General features: G+C 42.7%; 1 protein-coding gene across 4 annotated transcripts in view; it reads left to right on the top strand.

The window, feature by feature from the left end:
* Positions 1-12499: 12499 nt before the first annotated feature.
* The window catches only part of LOC126458327 (nuclear distribution protein nudE-like 1-A), a 166543-nt gene continuing 155234 nt past the window's right edge, over positions 12500-23808 (top strand). For 3 of the 4 annotated variants that reach the window (XR_007585614.1, XM_050095286.1, XM_050095283.1), the window contains exons 1-2: positions 12938-12958; positions 13057-13151. Coding sequence is in view for 3 of the 4 variants with exons in the window: in XM_050095286.1 (XP_049951243.1) it covers positions 12953-12958; positions 13057-13151 (101 nt within the window). In the remaining variant the exon portion in view is untranslated. Of the gene's footprint in view, positions 12582-12937; positions 12959-13056; positions 13152-23808 lie in introns of those variants that run through there. The other variant, XM_050095284.1, reaches the window with a different exon arrangement.

Raw genomic sequence — 23808 nt, 5'->3', positions numbered from 1 at the left:
TCACGAATTTAACTTTGCGTTTTTCCAACACACACTTTGCTACATTGACTATTGTGCCATACTCCTGTAGGCGACTGAAAATCTGCCACAAGTGTGCTGCATACCGTTTAACTGTATATGAAAATACATGAATGTCACCCATGCAGCGAGAAACAAATGACAATTCTCCAAGCACTTCATGCATGAACCACTGCCAAGTTTGTGCTACATTCGTGAGACCAAATGGCATAAAATGGTACTTATACAAGGCGAATGAATTTGTGAATATGCCTTAGCACAATTTATCAAGCTGAATATTGTTGCATTACTGATGGTGCTGTTAAAATCAGTTACATTGGGTAAAGGATAGCGATCTGTAATTTTGCATCTGTTAAGACATAACAATCTCCATATATTCTCCAAGAGTCCTTTAGCCAAATGATGTGGATCGGCGAAGCCCACTTACTATCCGGCCTGGTCACAATACCTCCTCAGGTCGAACTCTGCACGTGCTGCAAGTAGCTACTCTGGATGCAGATGTCGTGGGCGGAATGCAGTGGGTTGATTTTATGTCGTGTGGATGTGACACTGAGCATAGTGTGAGCATTTCCTGATGGCACAGAAGTAGAATATGAAAGATGACTTCTCCGAGGCGCCATGATTTCTCCTACTGTACGTGAGCCAAAGCCCAGAGTTCTTCTTGCATGACGCACGTGTATGCACCTCGCATTGTTGTGAGTATGTAAACAATTTAATACACTCCAGCACGGATGACACTCTAGCAACGCCAGACATCTTCGTGCAAAAAGCCACAGGCACATCGCATTACGTTTGCTCTAATGCAGAAGGCATGGTGCGGGGTGTCCGTCCTTTGGATACTGATACTGATTGATGACTTACCAAGTCGGGCATGAGCCGATAATGAAGTAGGAAGTATGCTTTGACTATGCGATCAGCCACGTGTGCAAACATGGAAGTCCATGCTGTAGGTAGTGGTCCTGGAATCCTTGGCTGCAGTAAGTATATGTTGTCTTGTTGCTACCAGTGTACCACGAGCAGCTGTTAGTCAGACACTAACTTCCGAATCATCATCGATAAGAAACGTGTCACCTGATAACTGGTCCTGTATAAACAATCGGTGTGACTGGTTGACTGCTGCTAACATGGCGTTTGCGTATGTTCTTCTTCTCCCACTCTGGTTTATGCACATATCCTGTTCTCGATGGATGTTAGGGCCCTCTAGTGCCTGTCTTTGAATTTGGGTAAATGTGTCTGAATTCCTAAGGAACCTAACTGCTGAGGTCATCGGTCCCTAGACTTACACACTACTTAAACTAACGTATGCTTGGAACAACACACACACACACCCATGCCTGGGGTAGGACTGGAACCTTCAGCGGGAGGGGGCCACGCAATCCATGGCATGCCACCTCAAACCCCGCGGCCACTCCGCGCGGCGAAATGGGGTAATTGTATGGTTAAGCACACTGAGATGTTGAGTTGCCTAAACGCTTATAATACGAGCACCACCGTTACGGTGAGTCTTGGCGCATAACAGTCTTCCTATTTTTCCACCTGCTACATCATAGTTGCTGTTTGTGTGTGGCTACCTGCATATTTAGTTCTGCCCACTTGTGTTACTGGTTGTTCCATAATGGCTTCGTTTGATGCGTGCTGTTGTTGCAAACTATTTGTGCATGTTAAGGGGCCAGTGATGTGAGATTCCACTTCCCTGACCGTTCCTGCGCCCACATCTTGATTCCCGCTGGTTTTAGCACACATGGAAACCGCACTTATACTGTTCGCAGTGGTGTCTGCCTTCTTTGCTAACTCTCACAAAGGCATATCTATTTGCGTGCAATGACTGCTCAGATGGTTGTTAGCAGTTTGCGAAGGCATTATATGCGTAATGACCGTTCACGTAGAAATTATGGACCTGCTAGTATATATCTACTTCTGAGCAAATGTCACAAGGTTTCATCGCCCATTTATTCATCTACAAAAGTGTTTTTAATTACTATTCTGGTGACAATGTGTAGTGCCGTACAGCAGCTTCCTTTAGTGCAACAAGATTTCTTCAGTTTTCTCAATCACCTCTAAATCCAGATGTGAAACCGCAATACTAAATTAATCTGTGGTACTGAACTCCCGACACTACTGAAATATGAATTCGACTTGCATGAACAAGAGATGAGGTTTCGTCAACCAGAAAGCAGGAAGCTTTCCATTCACGTGTGTGTCATACTCCCTTCTTGTATATTTACATCTGTCGTTTTGTGGCGAATTAAAGGACTTGGATATTGTTCTGGAGCCAAGCGGTAGGTCTTGCTCCATTTAGATGTGTCACCAGGTCCATTGTAATTCTTTGCTTCTTTTACTTTTCTTGGGTCACATATATGGAAATTGTAACTTGTTCTAGTGCTCACAACAATGCCATTCAGTATTCGGTAATGAACTTTATTCCACATGCATAGTAAAATGAACAGCACAGAAAATTAAACAACAACTGTACATAAAAACAGTAACAATACCGACAGCAGCAAAGATTCTTACGATCGCCCACAGTGATTTCATCCACTTACTGCACCGAGTGTACTGTGGTGTTGCCAGAAGCCATCTAATACACGTACCACAGCTGATATGACAATGACACAGCTGCAAAGTGGTCTTGAGAAATTTGAACAAACCTCACTGGCAATTCAGATTCTTCTGAAACTGATATCATTCGCCAAACTGTCATCGCAATTTGTATGTGAACCACGTAAGTAGTGTTATTCTGTTTACATGTGTTTATGTACTTCTAATATGCCTCAAATTAGAAGTCCAGAAATGTTCTCCTTACACAGTGGATAACCGGAAAGGCTTTTATTAGATCATATGAAATTGTTTTATTCCGTGATTGTGTGGCACTTGCTCTTTGCAAATCATTACAAAATTTATTTAAAACGATGGTTTAAAAAACAACGCTAGTTTGCTTAAAAATCGTGTCTCTACTACCGGATATCTTTTGCAACTTAAGATAAAAAAATTTCGAGTCGATCAGCTTGTCACATCTGAGTCAGATATTGCAAAAATGCAGAAAGAAAAGAATCTGCAACACACCAAATCCAGTCATTTATTACTGCTCCCACACCTAAAGCACCGCAAAATAATGTTTACAAGGATTATTGCAATGCTTCTGTAGGAGCTAATATGCCACTTGAGAAACTCAGAAACCAAACTCTTAAGGAAGAACGCAGAGAAAAAATTATGTCCCAGAATCTTATAATCAGGTTAGCCTACAAAATCTATTTTCCAAAATAAATTTAATACTGTGTAGAAGAAAAAGAAAACTATTTTCAAACAATAAAAAATCCAAGATAGAATGTAACAATTATGAGAAGGAAAGTTGCTACTCACCATGTAGTGGAGGTGCTGAGTCGCAGATAGGCACAACAAAAAGATTCTCACAATTAAAGCTTTCGGCCATTAAGGCCTTCGGCAGCACTAGGCACATATACGCATGCACACACACACTCACACAAATGCAACTCACACACATGACTGCAGTCTCAGGCAACTGAAACCACACAATAGTTCTTTTGCTAACCCTGTAATGGATAAAATTAGTGAGGACTTGGGGAATTCAAACATATGAATATCTGTACACGAAACACTGAGAGAGGTGGCACAGTGATTAGCACACTGGACCCACACTCAGGAGGGCGCATCTGGCCAGCCTGATTTAGGTTTTCCGTGATTTCCTTAAATTGCGTCAGGCAAAAGCCAGGGTGGTTCTTTCGAAAGAGCATGACCGATTTCCTTCCCCATCCTCCCCTAATCGGAGCTTGCACTCCGTCTTTAATGACTCATTGTCAACAAGACGTTGAACACTAATCTGCACCTTCTCCTCCTGCAGATGAAACAACTGCTCCTGTGGGCCACTATGGTGCTACCCTTATTGTAGTAAAATTAACTGTGGACTTGCGTGGTCGACCCCAGCCAGTGTGCTGTGTCGCGGGGTTGGGGTGTCGAACCCGGAACTCCAGATGGCCGAGCTGAATCCGGGACTCATTACGCCGTATTTCGTCAGGAGGCCGAGCAAGTTCAAGAGCGTCAAGGGGCAGTGCAGAGTGATACAGCGGTATTCAGTAGCATTTCTTTATTAAGCTAATTTACAGTATTCAATGGGTGCAGCATAGTTTCAGCGTGCCGCCCACAGCGCTGTCCTGTGAGTCCAGCCGGCTCAGCAACTCATGGTATGCCGATGCTGCTGCTGCTGTCATCAGTGCCACTCTGCTAGAAGTCGGCCGCGTTCTCCCCAGTCGCCGCCTGCTGATGTGTCGTGACTTGCACCGCGCTGCTGCCCGCGATTCTGGAGACTGCTACAGTCCCTGGTCCTCGCCACCCTCCGCCCCGTTTGGCCTGCTCTGTCCGACCATGGGATGAAGGTGGATGTACTGGTCACCCGTGGCCCTCAGGCCGCCGCTGCTCCCAGGACAGGACTGGACTCGGCCCCACGCCCTCCTGGATGCGGTGTTGCAACTTGACGCTAGTGGTGCTTGCCAGATGGTAACACCCGCAACTGTCCCTGGCACTGCTGCAGTGTTGCTGCGCCTCCCGCAGCGTATGCCACACCCGGACCGCAGTACGCCAGATGGGAAATGAACGTGGCCTGTAGACTAGAGTGGAACCAAGCCCCTCCTGTACCCACTGCAGACTGCTGTCACTGCTCTCTTTCAGGTAGACCATGCGATCTCCAAGTTCCAGGTTGCCGTTCCATCTGGCCCCAACGTTATGTCCCCAGAGGCGGAATATAGCCTGAACAAGTACGTTGAAACAAAGTACAAGTTTATGCCTAATACTTATAACATTGCTGCCAGACTGGCCCCTATAAGCGTAGACCAGCACAGATCTGTCCCGACGCTCGACTGGCCTGGTACACACTGTCAAGCTAAAATTACCTGTCTATTTATATTGGTTTCTCCCTCGGTTCTGACGTAGTGTCAGAGAGAGAAACAGAAACTATGGCAGGGATAAATTCCCACACGTCAGCCACTCTTGGCTCTGGCCTAGTGCCCCGCCTCATACATCGCAATAACTTAAAGCAACGCTGCAGTTTCCTGCCTCATTGTTACTCCACTCGAAACAAATCGTGCGTGCAATACCGCCGTCGCAGCTCCGCACCCCCAAGTGCCATGTTTACCTTTCCTGCCCTGCTGGTTGTCGTATGTTACCACACTCTGCCAGCGGCCCCATATTTCATCGCCCAACCGCGCCTTCATTGAATTTAGATAAAATTTCGTTTTCCCTCGTCTAGGGCAGACACTAGTGCAGCATCTGTAAAGTCCTGAAACAAGAAAATAATCAAAAAATGTTTCAAATGGCTCTAAGCACTATGGGACTTAACATCTGAGGTCATCAGTCCCCTCGAACTTAGAACTACTTAAACCTAACTAACCTAAGGATATCACACACATCCATGCCCGAAGCAGGATTCGAACCTGTGACCATAGTGGTCGCGTGGTTCCAGACTGAAGCACCTAGAACGCTCAGCCACAACAGCCGGCGCAAATAACTCCACAACTGCTAGTTTCTTTGTTGAAGAATTGCGTAAGTTTTAATCAGATATTGTAATTAAATAACATTTGAAATAATTATTTTATTGTCATTAAAGTCTCTTTTCTTATAAAACATTTTCTGAAAAAGTGCTTCTCACATTTTAGTTATTTTGTAGCCAAATAATCAAAACAAAAGAAGGGTGCTTTTAGTGTTAAGTGATGCTGCTCTGTGTACACAGGCTGGGAAAGTAATTAAAATATTCTAACCAAATGTAAAATGTATTATACTTCTTGCTCATGGACATCATTGTGTTGCAAAGCAATATGGTTTAATTATGACAATGTCAATAATTTGATATTCTCAACTACAGAAGTATGTGTAAAATTTAGGGATATGTAAGTTTTATTAATACCAAAGCTGTAAAAATAAATTAGTCATTTTAAAATGATATTTTGTTTTGTACAGGTATTTCCAAAATCATCTGGAAGGAGAGTCTACCAAAGTTACCATTGCCCCCTCAGCCCATTCTTATTAAATGGAGTATTTGGTTCAAGGTTGCTATCTTCTAATCTGAAAATTTTGATACTATTAAATAGGCATAAAATAAAATTGATATGTCTTTAATTCCAATAAAATGAATGCTTCAATCGTTCATTCATAAGTAAATACTTCTTCAGTTTTAGGTAGTAAACAGTTTTTCACCAGATGATGCCATATGTATCAGAGATGTGCAAATATGTGCAACAGGATTTAATTAACATTAAGACAAACTTCTCTAAATTATGCTATACAATAACAAAGTTAGGAGCCACGTGTTTGTCACTGGCAGTCATGATCAAAGGCAAGGGGGAGTAGACGCAAAGAGCAAACTTGACAGTGGCATATTTTAATGAATTTTTTACTTGATCATATATGTATAGTAGTTTGACAGTGCAGGAATGCATGCATATTTTGAGTTTTTATAGTGTGTGAAATTCTTATCTTCAGTGACTCCATGCCATTATTAAGGCCTTGGCTGCTGACTGCACAGTGATATACACTGAATCGCCAAAGAAACTGGTATAGGCATGCATATTCAAGTACGGAGATATGTAAACTGGCAGAATCTGGTGCTGCGGTCAGCAATGCCTATATAAGACAATAAGTGTCTGGCACAGTTGTTAGATCGGTTACTACTGCTACAATGGCAGGTTATCAAGATTTAAGCGAGTTTGAACGTTATTTTATAGTCTGCGCATAAGCGATGAGAGATAGCATCTCCGGGTTAGCGACGAAGTGAGGATTTCCTGTATGACCATTTCATGAGTGTACCACGAATATCAGGAATTCGGCAAAACATGAAATCTCCAACATCGCTGCAGCCGGAAAATGATCCTGCAAAAACGGGACCAACGACGACTGAAGGCTGCTGACTCCACAGTGATATACACTGAGTCGCCAAAGAAACTGGTATAGGTATGAATATTCAAATGCAGGCTGCTGACTCCATAGTGTTATACAGTGAAGGCTGCTGACTCTACAGTGATATACACAGAATCGCCAAAGAAACTGGTATAGGCATGTATATTCAAATACAGAGATACGTAAACATGCAGAATATGGTGCTGCAGTCAGTAATGCCTACATAAGACAACAAGTGTCTGGCGCAGTTGTTAGATCGGTTACTACTGCTACAATGGCAGGTTATCAAGATTTAAGTGAGTTTGAACGTTATTTTATAGTCTGCGCATGAGCGATGGGACACAACATCTCTGGGATAGCGACGAAGTGAGGATTTCCCTGTATGACCATTTCACGAGTGTACCGTGAATATCAGGAATTCGGCAAAACATGAAATCTCCAACATTGCTGCATCCGGAAAACGATCCTGCAAAACGACGACTGAAGAGAATCGCTCAACGTGACAGACGTGCAACCCTTCCACAAATTGCTGCAGATTCAACAAGTATCAGCGTGTGAACAATTCAACGAAACATCATCAATATGGGCTTTCAGAGCTGAGGGTCTATTCGTGTTCCCTTGATGACAGCACGAAAAAAACTTTATGCCTCGCCTGGGCCCATCAACACCAATTTGGTCTGTTGTGACTGGAAACAAGTTGGCTGATCTGACGAGTCTTATTTCAAATTGCATCGAGCAGAATGACCTGCACTTGTATAGAGACAACTTCATGAATCCACGGACCCTGTATGTGAGCAGGAGACTGTTCAAGCTGGTGAAGGCTCTGTAATGGTGTGGGGCGTGTGCAGTTGGAGTCATATGGGACTCCTGATATGTCTAGATACGACTCTGACATGTGACATTTATGTAAGCATCCTGTCTGATCACCTGCATCCATTCATATTCATTGTGCATTCCGACGGACTTGGGTAATTCCAGGAGGACAATGCAACACCACCCACGTTCAGAATTACTGCAGAGTGGCTCCAGAAACACTATTCTGAGTTAAAACACTTCCGCTGGACATCAAACTTCCCAAACGTGAACATTATTGAGCATGTTTGGGATGTCTTGCAACGAGCTGTTCAGAAGAGATTTCCACTCCCTCGTACTCTTACGTATTTATGGACGCCCTGCGGGATTCATGGTGTCAGTTCCCTCCAGCACTACTTCAGACACCAGTCGAGTCCATGCCACATCATGTTGCGGCACTTCTGCATGCTCGTGGCGAACCTACATGATATTAGACAGGTGTACCAGTTTCCTTAGCTCTTCAGTGTATGTCAGAAGAACAGCCTCCACCCAGTGCGAAACTCAGTCAACCACTGAGAGAGGGTATTTGTACCCTTCCGATTCTGGTAGAGGTCCCGCAAGGTCTAAATGGACATGGCGAAAGCACCCATGTGGCATTTCTAAACTGCCAAGGGGTGTCTGTGTATGTCGGCTCCCTTGCTTTGTTTGAACATTGAGGCACACATGCGTCCACTCATGGCAGTTGCATCTGACACTTGGGCAAACAAAGTGCCCTGTGACAAGCCAGGTCATCAGTTGAACACCAGGGTTGCCTGCTGCATTGATATGGATGGGATTGACTATATCTTATTTTGAGACACATTGCGAAGAACACTGATCTCTGACCCTGGAATTGATCACTCTTCCATTCTGGGTTTGGGAAAATTGTTCGTGAGTAAAGCTTGAACTGTCAGGTCCCACTATTGTTCATCTGCTGTAGTCGAATGTGATACAGATCATCTGTGCTCGAGAAAGTTAGTTGGCCACATAGTTATCTGCCTCAAGCAAGTACCGGGCCTCAGTCGAATATGAGCAATCAGGACACAATGATGGAACTGCCTTGGGCTGATGGCTGATGGGTGTCAGGTGGTGTCTGCCAGTGGTTTGTGGTCAGTGTGAATAATGACATGATGTCCCACTATATCTTCCTGAAAATATCGCACAGCCTCGTATACTGTTAGTAATTCACAGTCGAATGCTGACCTTCTTGTTTGGGATATTGTTAGGTTCCCGGAGAAGAATCTGAGGGGCTGTATAGCACCTGCCACCTCTTGCTGGAGGATTGCCCCAACAGCTGAGTAATTGGCGTCAGTTGTATCACATTTGAGCATCCAGTATAGGATATGTCAGTGAGACTGCATTCACAAGATATTTCTTAGAGCAGGTGATTGCCGTTCAAATGTCTGCAGTCCATAGTAGTTTTCGTTTCCCTTGTGTGAGGGGTTGCCTGCATGCCAGTCAGCGGTGCCTGATATCGCACTGTGTGAATTAAATTTTGACCGTGGAAGTTTAGGATACAGAACTGGTGAAGGTTGTGGTAAGTTTGTTGTGGCTGCAGCTGGTGGACGAAGTCATCATGGTCTGGAGGTGGGGTGATCTTCTCTGTGTTGAGAGTATGTCCAAGGAATGAAACTTCGTGCTTCCACAATTGTGATTTGTCTTCATTGATAATCACCCCTGTGTCAGAGACGACAGTGAGAACAAGTTGGAGGTGTCATTCGTAACTTTGGGAGTCAGCAGAGAAAATCAAAATGTCGTCAAGGTGCGTTTAACAACAATCAATCTCCAAAAATACTCCACCAATAAAACACTGACATATTTGTGCCGCATTTTTCACCCCGTATGACATTACCAGGATATGATAATATGCTTTTCAGCAGTCAATCACACTAAAAATCATAGCTGCAAATGTGTGAAATCTCGAATTTTGGCATGGGGTAGCTGTTACGAATCATGCGAGAATTAAGAGACCTGTAGTCCCCACAGAATCTCGTGGAACCATCTTTGTTGTACTAATTGTATGGATGACACCCAAGTGATGTCCGAAGGATGGAGGATGCCCACTTGCAACATCTTGTCTGTTGCTACCTGAAGGAAAGCTAGTGTGAGGCACAATGAATTGGCGAATAATGGACCTGCGGGTCATGTTGATGTGGAGGCTTGTCATTCCTAATGGAGCACATGTAGAGTGTAATTTGTGGTGTGTTGTTCAAGGAGCCAGAATGCAATTGCAGAAGTGGATTCAGCAAGGCAGATAGAACCATACTGCCGGCCGCAGTGGCCGTGCGGTTCTAGGCGCTACAGTCTGGAACCGAGCGACCGCTACGGTCGCAGGTTCGAATCCTGCCTCGGGCATGGATGTGTGTGATATCCTTAGGTTAGTTAGGTTTAATTAGTTCTAAGTTCTAGGCGACTGATGACCTCAGAAGTTAAGTCGCATAGTGCTCAGAGCCAGAACCATACTAACCTGATTCCTTTGACAGAAATGCGCCGTGTGTTGCGGTGCCGACAAGCTTCAGCTTTGGGGCATGGCTGTCTGTTGGAGATGTGGCTGCATGTGCCATTGCCACTGCGATTTGAGACGTTCGTTGGAGTTGGTCGCACTCATGTGCGAGTGCAAGGGATGTCTCATGTACTCATCATTGCAGATCATCATTAGTGAAGTGTAGTCACTGTGAATCAATGTGTGTCATCACAGAGGCTGGGGAGGGGCTGAATTTATGGCGGAAGTTGACTCTTTCATGGGTTCAGCTACATCACCTAAGTAAAAGGCCCAAGTGCAGCATAGCTCATCAGTAAATTGTTCAGCCAGATCCATATGCACATGGATACTGGTGTTGTCAGCTGCATGGAGCTGCAGATCGACATTTTTAGAGTGCAGTTCAATCATCTGATGAGGTATTTTGTACGCATCGAACCCTTGTCGATAAGGAAGTATATGTCTGTATAACAATCATGGACATACAGGCATTCTTTTTTTTTATTGAGAGAGAGTCGACTTGCAAGACCACTGGCAGTTGTGAGCGGCTGCACTGTACCACCAGATGTGACACCAACAGTGTTGTAGCCAAGGGGAGGGAGAATCAGCTGTCAGAGCTTTTGGTGCAAGCAGTGTGCTGCCACATGCAATCGGAGGATTGGCACTTGGAGAGGGCCCATGATGTCAGGTTCACGTAAGGTCGGATGGCATCGAGTTTTTCCAAATTCATATGCTGCCAGTGTTGTATTACCTAATACTATCTGTCTGCTAGGGCCACATTTTTGTTTAAAGGTTCTACCTCATGTGCAGCCGTTGAGAGCTGTGCTGAGGCGGAAGTTGACGAACTATAACGTCCAAACTGTTGACTCTGACATAACAGTAGGATCTGCTAGCAAATGTAATCAACGTCACAATTTCATAGGCGACTCCTTGATGAGCTGTACATCATAAATCGCTGGTACACCTATTGCTCAGGGGTGCATGCAATCCGTTGAAGTATTGCTAATTCAGCTGCATCATATTTGTTGTGTGCAGGTGGTGATAGAATAATGCCACTGACTTATTCCGTCTGTTCAGTGAGGGGGCAGACATCACAAATTTTGAGTTATCATGTGCGGTGCCTAGCAAAGTGATTATACACTCGGCGATCACAACCACACTGTCACTTGTTCGGGCCAGAAAAATGAAATTATACGTTGTGGTACAGCTCTATAGGGTAGAATAGTAGACAGATACAATTAGTCTGTATAAGAGAGTGGTTAGAAGCTCTGGTGTGACGTATCCCAGAACGTTGCTCAAGTGTGTGGAAGCCATACCAAATAGACTAACAAGGAATATTGAACATACGTATGCAAACAAGCAGTATCAATAGTCATAGGTTTCTTTGACCCATAGGAGAGTGTTACGGAGATGCTGAAAATAGTGAACCATAAACACTTGAAGATAGACACAAATTATCCCATGAGAACATGCTTAGAAAGTTTCAAGAACCAAATTTAAGCGATGAATCGAAGAAGACAGTAAAATGCCCTATGACTAAAATGCCCTATGTATCGCTCCTGTAGGAACCGCGTGGACTAGATTAGACTACTTATAGCTCATACAGAGACGTTTAAGTGATCTTCTAGCTTTCCATACATGAATACAACGGGAAGATGCTCTTATAATGGGAAGTACGATCTGACATGCATTTGACAGCGGTTTGCAGTGTATGAAGATAGATGTCCTCAGCAACGACATCCTTACGAGATAACACACGCTATGGTATTTTTAAGCCACTTACAGGCCTCAGCATTGTTATCTGTGATGTAATAAACATCTTATGATTTATTCAAGACCTGAATCTGCAGAAGACAACATAGATCAATTAATAATGAGAAAATTCTTACTTTGGGTATTCTTGTAAAACGTGTCCCACACTAAAGGTCCTACTATACCAATTTATATCATGACTAAATATACATTTAAGCATTTTCAAGGGCAGTGCAACCAGCAACAAGTACTCTTACTGTTTGTAGCTAATTGCGTTCTCCTCTACATCCCTTAACAGAATAGCAGCCATGGAGTTCATAAAATCCAGCTAGGATAAAGTAACCCTACATTGCCTATACAGGGATTTAAAAATGTTTATACGTTTAAATGAGTATTTGTGGCTGATTGTGTTCTCCCTCCACAATCTTTAATTTATAACAACTACAGATTTCAACAAGACTGAATATATATTTTCTTCGATTTGTAGCCTACTTCGAGACTCGAGAGATGATGGTCGTACAACATAGAACGATAACAGAAACAATCGATATAATTATGTGCTGTTAACGGTTTTGTGTGAATATATGTTGGGAATATGGTTAGTGTATTTTAAATTTGTTTTGATTTCGAAATGTATATTTAAGATAATTTCGCAGCCTACGTCATCCTTTATATTGATTTACGTGTGAATGGTAAAGAACTGGCGTGTTCGTAGGTATTAGAAGTGACGTATGTGTTGATCTATTTGTTTTGATTTTTAGCAATTTAATAGTTTCTTCCGTAGGGACATTAGAGCAGATACAGTATTTGATTTTATGCAGTGTGTACTAGGACGTAAGTGCGTTGTCATCTGTTGTGAGATCTTCATGTCACCACTTCGTGCTGGCTGACACATCGGGGCTATGAGACGACAGCCTTACTAATTTGTTGTTGGGGTTGTGATTTTGTACCTACAGTGTCTTGTTTCGCATGTCTGTAAGACCTCCGTAAAGTTAAAGATGCCTAAAGAAGATTAAAATCCTCAACGTTAGTTCTCCAGTTATATTGAGTTAGTACATTTTTTTCTTTTCTAGGATGCAATGTGCGATGCGATGGAACAGCGAGACGCCATAGACAATAGTGAAGACATCGATTTTCTTAAAAATGTTATACACCAGTTGAGGCAAGAGTAAGTATTTTATCGTTTGAATGGAAATTTCTAGTATTATACCATTTCAACTTTTATAACATGTTGAACTTCCTTAGGATGGGAGGGTGGCGGAGGGAGTAGGAGGAGGGCACCTCTCAACAGTTTGAATTTCTCCACATTGGAACTTCTTTGTAATTGATTATATAAAATCTCACAGTACCACAATACCTGACAGTGGGTTTCTCTCCATTAATTTCCAGAAAAGGACAGTTAGTAAGTAGGACTAAATACAGTTTCATGGAGTGCCAAGTTCGGTTTTTATTAATGCCTTTCTTGGCACATAGTATTAAGTTAAATTGGATTGATTGGCTCAATTGAGTAAGAATCCTTTCAGATATGTTATAAACCACTTTCACAACGTGCCTAAAGAATTAACTGAACTGTAAGTGTAATGGCTACAAATAAGGCAAATTTTGAATAAACCATTGGGGGTGGATTTCATCACTGTTGCAGTGTACCTCCAGCGCATCTAAATAATTTATTTCTGCAGCTGAAAATCTGTACAGGGTGTATAGTTCTGTTTTATTTCTATCTGGGTGTTAAATAGAGTAATAGTAATCAGACATTAACACTGCCAACGTGTTATCAGTGATGTATAAAAGTCGCCTAACTTTTACTGCAGATGAAGAATATAAGTAATACCTAAACAAAAGTTTACTATCATTAAACTGTTACGGCAGTAGACAAGTAAAGTTACAAATGTATATAAATACATGTACACAAAATGAAATTAGTTTGTAAGCGTTAAAACTACAATATGTTTCCAATAATGTCCAATAATTACAATTTGAACAAAGTGTCTTGTATTAACAATGTTAAAAAAAGTTGTGGTACTCTCTCCAAAGAATTTGCACTATGCTGTCACCTTTTCACATTCATAAAATTCATTAACTAAGTAAAGAGGATTATTGACTAATCAACTGTATAGTCTGTGCTTAGATAAGGTGAATGGAGGTCCTATCCATTCTAGAGGCAGTTTGGTGAACGTTTTCATACCCACCACATTGTAGCCGTTCATTGATTCAGACAGTCTACACTATGGTACATCAATATGCCTGTTATTTCTAATGCCATGAGAATGCGAATCTGTGGAGTTGATTATTCTGACATGTTATTCTTTGTATACAGAGAACAATGTAAGTGTAAAATTTAATTACAGTTAATATTTTTAGATCAATAAATAGTGGTCTGCAATGGGCAGCTTCATCTTAACGTTAGTAAAAGTTAAGAAGATGAACAATGGCCTGACTCATAAACAAGTTTATGAACCTCCAGCAGGATACAGGAGAAATGGGTCAGCAACTTACCTTTATTAAAACTATTATTTGTAGTCCTGTCAAAGTTATGGTGATATAAATCCTTACCCATCTACAGTGTATTATCAGTGCTTCTTGCCAAACATCACCAGGACAACTGTTCTTGTGTTGGTTGGCAAGAAGTACTGATAATACATTGTAGAGTTTGTACATGTCACTCATGATTGTCAATTGTGGTTATTTGCAAATTTGTGTGTGTGTGTGTGTGTGTGTGTGTGTGTGTGTGTCAATACTTATGAAAGTGACAGGTTAATAATGGACGTTCTGTCAGAAACTAGTCATAGCAAGTAAAGGATTTTTCTCACTGTAGTGTTGACAGAATTGCAAATAATAGTATTATAAACAAATGACCTATATAGATGTGCAAAATGTATTACAAACAAAGAAAATACAGATTTTTAGAACTGTAATCCTATGGCTACAACTGGGAAAAAATAAATTAATTTTAAGCAAGTTTAAGTGTGAGACATTTGGAGATGAGGATGTCTGGCCAAAAAAAAAAGCATTAACTTACAGACAAAAGCCGAATTGAACTGTATACCTTTAAAAGACTGGAAAAAACTTAATGCTGGGTTTAAAGAAAATGAATTTTGGAAAAAAATGAATGCAGTGCTGCAAGAAAAGTTACATTTGATGAACCTTCTGCTTTTGAAAATATGGATTTAAAATGATGATTATGTAAGGACAGTCAATAAACAGTTTCGACGGGCATACTTGGTTGTATGATACCAACCGTCTGCTTTGATCTGTGACATAGTTGCAATGCGGTGCGGTGTGTTGCGTACCGTCATTGAGCCGTGGTGTGTTTGTTTTCAGGTGGAAATGAAATGTTGTTCAGGGCACAGTATAAAAAGAGGTGGTGTGCTCTAGTGGTTTAGGCTATTGGTATCCTGGTCTAGTTGATGTATAGGTTAACTGGAGATTTGGAAACTGTCTTTTGTAAATGTGGGGGGGGAGAGGATATTGATGTCTTGGTCTAGGGTTGAGTTTCATAGGGATTTACTGGTATCCTGCCGAGGGTTGATCTATATTGGTTAAGTTTAGATTGGTATACTGGCTCTTCTTCTTCTTCTTCTTCTTTGTGTGTGTGTGTGTGTGTGTGTGTGTGTGTGTGTGTGTGTGTTGGTCGCTGCCCTGGTATGGTGTTGAGCTATGTAGGTTACCTCAAGTTTGAGATATTGTGATCTTATGGTGGATGTTGTAGGATTGTGCCGGATTCCCCCCCCCCCCCCCCCCCCCCTCCAATATTGAGTGGTGTTTTTCCCCAGTCTGTTGTCTCTTAAATCGTGTTTGCCCCCCCCCCCCCCCCCCCCAAACCCCATATCCTGCAGTTGTTTCACTAATTTAATTGGCGATTAAATACAGAAGACAGAAATTAATAACTAGACAGAAATGAAAAAATAAAATTAAATGGGCAGTTCTATTTACTCGATTTTTTTTAATCATTAATTTTGCTGCATTCGTAAACAGAAATTTATTATAAACACATTGCATCGATAGGAGAGGCCCAAATGTTGAGTTGGTTTTAAAAATGGTCTTTCATTTAGGCGTTGGAAGATACCTTGTCCACTGTTATAAAGCACCTCATTGCAGTCGTACATTTCAGCTAAAGTGTGCTTCAACTGAGATGTAATATTTGACTTTCTGTTCATTACTATGAACTGGGGAAAAAAATTTAAAAGTTGCCCAACATATTATAGTAGCTAATAGTTCTCCCTGCAAAAAAGTCTCATAAGAAAAAGTTAAGAATATAAAATCTGTTTAAATGTTCCCAATGCCCCCCCCCCCCAATATAATTGTTAATTTTATTCTGTAGATCAGGCATTATAAGAAAAATGTTTCTGAATTTCTTCATTTAATTAGGTATTTCAATTATTTATCTAGGCAACCACTTCTCAATAGCAGACTGTTGCGTGGCCCACACACACGCATTGCAGAAAACAGTTATCACTAGCTTTCGAGTTCCGGCACTTATACCAGAAAGTACACACATTCGTACACACAAGCACACAGATTTAATACATAAGAGTTCTTAAAAGCTTGTGTTTTGCATACTTTTAGAGAATCTCGTCGGAACATTTGTGCTACTGTAAGTTTATCCACTATGATATAACAGACTGTTGAAAACAGAACTCTTTGCAGTAGCCTTCACTTGCATTTTTCTCAGTTGATGTGCGATGTGGGCCTCTAGGCACATAAAATACAACAAATTACTCATGAGAGAGTTGTCTGTGTAATAGAGCTTCACTCAAATTTAGGCTTGTGGTTTTAGTTAGTTTTAGTGAAAATTGTGTTAATTATAGAGTCAATGTATGGTAGATCTTGGGCTCTGCAACAGCTTAATCTGCCACCAACACCTTTATTTTGTATTCACATTCATGGGCTTCCGCAATTCACTACCAAATTTTCTGCTTCCCATCAAACCTAGACCCCAGTCTATTTCTACAGGTCAGCTTGTCAATACAGTCACTATCGCAAATTAACCAGTTAGGTATATAGGCCTATTCTGGGACAGAATAATTATTACCTCAACCATTGTGGATATTACGTGTCTGAGATCGATCATTGTAGGAGATCTTATTTCTTTCACTGTCTTTTCTGCTCAATGGTTATCTAATTGGGTACAATCAAAGATTGCAGTACTTCCTGTCAGCTTTGACCTGTGATGTCAAGATGATGGCAGACACTCCTATTTCAGTCTTATGCAATTTGGGGACAATGATGTCACTCGTTACACACACGGACAGGCACAAATAATATGAGAAAAAATTGATTTAAGAAATAACATGTAACTGATGGGACAATCACAGGAATTTGGATGTGTGATCAGAAGAAAACTAAATACATGGCAATTCTAATTATGATAACATACCAGAACAAATACTAAAGCAAAAATCAAGCAAATGAAATGCTCATCAATCAACAAAACAACAATAAAAAATGCCTGAAAAAACATTAGATTGGGAATTTCACTTGACATGTATAGCTGAAACAAAATTAATGATACCACGAACACACACATACTTATAAAACCCAGTGCTGTGTAGAAAATTTCACTTGACCTACGTAGTTCAGACAGAGTCCACAAAATTTGACAAATCCATTGTCCAACACTTCACTTGACCCATTAAGTCTGCAGTACCACAAAAATGAAACTTGCCCATATGACTTGCATTGAAAATCTAGGCAAATCATTCCATGATACCTAGCAATTACAGGCCAACATAATTACCAACAGCTAGCAATACAATCCAAAAATTCATAAAAATTTACATTAACAGAAATTTCAATCGACAAGAACCAAACAACTGTGCTCATAGATACACATAACATAAAAAAAAACCATACTCATGAACCAAAGTCAGCTGACACACAAATCTAGGAATCTAGCAAAAGAAAAAAAATAATGTATCAACACAGTCTTTTGGATTGCCAGTGTAGACTTCCCAAACCAGGAATCACTCCGGGTACAAGGTCATAAACTGTTCCGCCGACAATACCCCGTGTACTGGTCTGTAGTCAAGATCCACTAACTTTGCTCAATCTCGTACATTCCCTACAAATGTAACACTTGATACACCACAGTTGAACTGAATAACTGTAGGAATTTAATAATGGTCAACTTATTGTTCACCATTGTGACTTCCAGGGATCTACTCATTAACTTTGTTGTTGTATCCATAGGTAACAAAAATGAAACATAAAATTAAATTTCTAACCATGAACAGCTTGCCACACTAATAATTCCAAACCCAAAAACTATTCTATTGCCCATAACTGCCAATATCAAAATAATTCACTAACAAACTGCAAAAGTTCTTTATTGTTCTCAAAAACTGCATTCAGGAATGACTCACTAACAGGACTCAAAATAATTTAGGAACTTAAAAATTAAATACTAAAGAGTGCCATCATATACTCAGACATGCCCAAACCTGGTCTATTTGTAATACATTCTGCCGCAGTGACATCACACAACACAAAACTACTACATTGTGGGTCAAAGCAGGCTGATGACATCACAAACTTCAGTTGAAAGTGTTCTGTGATCAATAGTAATTGTCAGATGAGGATGATTTGCATTTATCTTTAGAATGTTGCTGGTTGTCACAACATATTGTTCATGTGAAAAAGCAGAAAGGGAGTTTATAACTGCACTTTTACTTCCATGTATGACATAAATGAACAACAGGGGATTATCAAGCATTTGCCTCATCCTTGTAGCAGTTATTTGTGACCTGCACAGGACATTCATGGATTCTTGACATTTTCGTGCCGCTTCTGTACTTCATCTTGATGTGAAATCCTTAACATTTTGAAAATTTTGTTCTCCTAATTGACACTCCTCCATGTTGTAAAGTTATTTGTTGAAGTTGTAATCAGGCCAGCATTGTATTGCATGGAATTCATTAGGTCTAGATTAAATGTCAGTACCTATTTGAATAAATATTCTCTGCTTAAGGTTTGATATAGTTACCCTTAACCTACCAACAAACTCAGTTCCTTTCTGCAGTGACATTAATTTAAACTTGTATAATCCAGAAAGATGATACTGTGGTAAGATGCTCAACTTGAATTCAGGAGTGCAGTGGTTTGAATCCTCATCTGGCCATGCAGATTAAAATTGTTTTGTGAGTTTTCTTAATCACTTATGAAAACACCACCACCATCATATATGTGCTTATGCTCAATGTGTAATGACCCCATCTTTAGTGAGATGTTATGCCCTAATCTTTTTTCCTGTTTGCTATATTTTCTGCTGTCATTAACTTAAACCTTTATTCTACCCCCACTTCTTTTGAGGAGAATGTAAAAGCAATTGTAAATACTAACTCTGATAGAATATTATATTTGTCACTTTATATATCATTATGTGTGAAAATTTGAATCAACTGAACCTGCCAAAACTGTATGTTTGTTTCGTCTCACAACATAATGATTATGTAGCATGTGATGTATTATGTGAGTTAACAGAAATTGAACAAAACATCAACAGTGTGTTTCGGTGCCTATTATTTGTAGGTTGTGGTGACATTAGTCTGTAAATTGGTGAAGACGACAAATTCAGATCAGAGATCTTAGATGTTATGTCATACTGATTTGCAATGAGAAAGATCAATACGAGATCACTCTGATTAATGAAGAGTAGTGAGACAATGAAGAAATATGAAAACGTGGCAGTATGAGTCTTCATTGTCAGACCTCCCAGGGAACTCGCTGGTCTTTCGTGAGTTCGTGCATGGCGCACATGGGGCCCCGAGCTTTTCATGTGCCCCCTCCTTTCCCTCTCTTGGTATCCTTACTTATGTGGGTCTGGCTGTCCAACAAGTTCTCTGTATTCCTTAAGATTTTGTTCCCCTTGCCTTTTCTTTTTGGTCATTCCTTTTTGATGTTTCTGATCCCCCTTTGGTGCCTGAGCTCCACTTCTAAATTTTTTTCTCTATAATGTGAGCCGTTTGGTGAAGAACTCCCTCCCTATCTACAGCTTGGACACCTCCCCCCCCCCCCTCCCCTTGCCCATAGTCCACCTCCACCCCGCTAGGTCACCAGTATGTATAGCCAGTCCATGTGGTGGGGCTGTTACGTAACCATCTGGCTGAGCTCCCTGACAACATAGGGATCAGACATCTGATACCTGAGCTGTTGCCTGTCCATGTATGCCTAGGAGTGGTTGCTTGTCATTCTAAAGCGTCGGAACTTCCAGCAACAGCCACCGTGCCAAACAGCCATAGCTGTGGGTGGGTGGTGCCCGTGGGGAGAGGCACTGATCGGGGTGGGTGATATCAGGGCGTATAGTTTGCGTATGAAACATTTAAAGCTCCAGAAAACTGGCTGTTCTTCTGCAGGTGTCTCTTTAGTTGGTAATGGATCATTTAATGCTGCTTCTTATGGCCTGGCAGTCTTGCCTTCCTTGAACACACAGTAGGAGGAGGGTCAGGCTCGCTGACTTGTGGTGATACACTTTCCGCACTGCATGGTCTGTACTAGGACACATTCACTGCTACAAAGCCATTATTTTTTGTGGAAAATATTGAGACAAGTTTGGTGAAGTTGAGTGTCTCACTAAGATGCGATAGGTTTCACTGTTGATCAAAACTTGTTCTGCCGCCTAATTGCAGCCCTCCATGCTTGTATCATCTTGGTGAAGCCCAGTTGTTGATTACTCCACATCAATCTTTGAATATGGTTCAGGGAGTCATTTTTCATAGGGATCTCATCCTTCAAACTTGTTTTGGAATGACCGGGCATTCATATTGTTCGATGTGGTTAGAAAGGTCATAAAGACAATCACACCGACACCAGTGCCTTTATTCAAGCGTTTGAGGGAGATACTCTACCAGAGAAGGTCAAGGTTATCTATTACCAGTCTAACGTAAAGCTGTACATCCCAGGCTACAAATGAGGTGCTTTTGGTGCTTGCATTTTAGGCACAATTTCCTGCTGCACGGTGGACCTACTACGCAGTGAATATGGACACCCGCTCCAAGAGGGGACACTGTGTTCTGCTGCCCGTATATGTTAATTGTCACGGCCGTCACTCTCCACACTGCCTAGATTGCCGGGGTTATAGGAAGGAAAAGAAGACACGGGAGTATAAGTCTCTTGTTGTCAGAAATATGACTGACTTCACTAGTGTCAGTGACTTCTAACTATGCCTCTGTTATGTCCTTTCCCCCTCATCCTTCTTCCTTACCCCAGTCCTACCTCCCACCCCCTCTCCTCTCACCCTCACCTGCACTTCAGACTTACTCCCCTCCCCTCTGGGTGCCACTCCCCCTCCCCATCTGGAGAAGTGTCCACCTTCTTTGGCACCCACCAGTGATGGGGTACCTCCCAGGACCCCTACCTCCAGCATCTCTCAGGCCAGAAGCCAACTACCACAACTCATCTACAGGACACACAGTCTCTGTGCACCAAGGTCACTTGCTCTCATTCAGTTGTGGATCTTGTGGAAGCCTGCTCTCTCTACACCCCTGCCCCACTCGACTTGTGGAGGAGTAAGAACATAGTCTCACCCCCCTCCCCCCCTCCGGTGCCCCCAGGGATGCCTTCGCCCTGTTCGCAACTGGACTCTGACCTCTTATTTATGGGTTTCACCCTATCTTAGTTTTTTTGACAGATGATGACATGGCAGAGAGATTGGCTCCAGCCTGTTCTCCGTCAACTCCCCAAGTTGTAACCCATTATTCCCGTTTGCTCAGTAGCTTGTGTTCTCCAGGAATCTCATTTTACAGATGCTCACTCACTGATCCTTCATAGGTTGCGTGCTTTGTCGGAACTGGGTTGGCTCCTTGAGGGCTACCGATGGCATTTGCACATTTGTCTGTACGGACGTTGTTAGTGCATGGATACCCCTTTGTACTGCATTGGAAGCAGTTGCTGTCCAGGTCCACATTGACCCCACAGTCACAGTTCGCAATCTCTATCTCCCTCCTGACAGGCCTCCTACACCTGCTTCCCTAACTGCCCTCCTCCAGCAACTCCCCCTCCCTCCCTTCCTCCTCCGCCTTGGGCCCCTTTGTGGGGCAGTGCTTTTTCATCTAGTCAGAGACTCCTCATTGATCAATTTCTTGCAGACCACGTCCTGTGCCTTTTTAATGATCTTATGCTCACTCCTCCCCCCCCCCCCCCCCCCCCCCCCCTGCAGGTCCGGGGGTTAGAGTAGGCCTGTTGTATTCCTGCCTGTCTTAAGAGGCGACTAAAAGGAGTCTCAAACGTTTCGGCCTATATATAATGGTCCCCTCTCGGGTTTGACCTCCATATTCCCAAATTCTTCCAAAGAGCGAGCCAATTGTGGAAGGGCGCCTTACATGGTGGTCCATCTTGCATTGAGACCTTTAGCCAGCTTTCTCGTCGCCGCATTTCCGTCCTGCTAATTCTCCATCTCTTGGGCGAGGATACATTCCTGGGTGCGATTTCCACCATGCACTGTGCAGTGTTGCTTTTTGCGGAGACGTCGGCCATGGACTTCTGTGCACCTAATATCCAGCACGGTAGCCAGTCCATTGTGGTGGGGCTGCCATGTACCCTGTTGGTTGTAGCCCCCTGACAACACAGGGATCGCTCTGCTGACGCCTGCACCGTTAACTCCCCACGTATGCCAAGGAGTAGATGCCTATCTCCCTGGGGCTTCGGGACTCCTGGCAATGGCCATCCTGCCACGTGGCCCTTGCTGAGACTGGGTGGTGCCCATGGGGAGGTCCCTTGGTTGGAGTGGGTGGCATCAGGGCGGATGACCCGCAATGAAGCATGGTACATCATCTCTTGCTGGTGGCCAGCCGCCAGCAGTCTGTAAGTGTTCTCGGGCTCAATTCGATGCTCAGAAATATGATCCCGAATTGTTCCCCTCCCTGGCCACACCTTGGGAGGAACACAAGGCTCAGGATGGCAGTGACACTTATTCACCCCGGTTCCTAGTTTGTACAAGAGCTGACGGGGAGTCTTTCATGTCAACGAAGCCTCAGTTCCTCATAGAGAACTTAGAAGACAAGTTTGGGGAAGTGGAGGGCTTGTCCAAAACGTGCTCTGGATCAGTATTGATAAAAACGGCATCCTCTGCCCAGTCATGAAGGTTAATTGCTTGTGACAAGTTGGGGGATGTTTCAATTACCAGCACACCCCATAAGAGTTTAAATATGGTCCTGGGTATTATTTTCCATAGGGACCTCCTTTTGCGTCTGATCAGCTGTGCGTCAATTTAGAGCGTCGTGGTGTTCATTTCGTCCGGCGCGTTCATTGGGGTCCGAAGGATAATCAGATTGCAACCGGTGCCTTCATCTTGGCCTTCGAGTGTGATACATTACCAGAGAAGGTCAAGGTGATGGTCTGCCGCTGTGTTAAGCTGCCTCCCCCGATGCAGTGCTTTAAGTGCTGGAAGTTAGGCCATATGTCTTCCCACTGTACTTCCAGCCGCACCTGTTGAGATTGCGGACATCCATCACATCCCAATACTCCATGTGCCATGCCTCCTGTCTGTGTCAACTGCGGAGAGCATCATTCACCTTGCTCGCCAGACTGCAGATCTTACAGAAAGAGCAGAAAATCGTGGAATATGAGACCCTGGACCGACTGACCTATGCTGATGCTAAGAGGAAATATGAACGACTCCATACTGTGCGAATGAGTACCTCATATGCTGCCGCTACGACAACCGTGATAGCACCATCACTTCAGCGAATTCCAGTCAACTCGCCAAGCCATACAACTCCACATGTCCCGTTGCACATGGGGAGCCACTACCCACCCTGTTGCTCCTGCGCCACCTTCCCCTTGGGAGCACCCCCCCCCCCCCCCCCACACACACACACACACACACACAC

The sequence above is a fragment of the Schistocerca serialis genome, chromosome 2, assembly GCF_023864345.2.
Source record: "Schistocerca serialis cubense isolate TAMUIC-IGC-003099 chromosome 2, iqSchSeri2.2, whole genome shotgun sequence".
Classification (NCBI taxonomy): Eukaryota; Metazoa; Arthropoda; class Insecta; order Orthoptera; family Acrididae; genus Schistocerca; species Schistocerca serialis.
The sequence above is the reverse complement of the archived record's forward strand: the minus strand, read 5'-3'. Positions and strand labels throughout refer to the sequence as shown.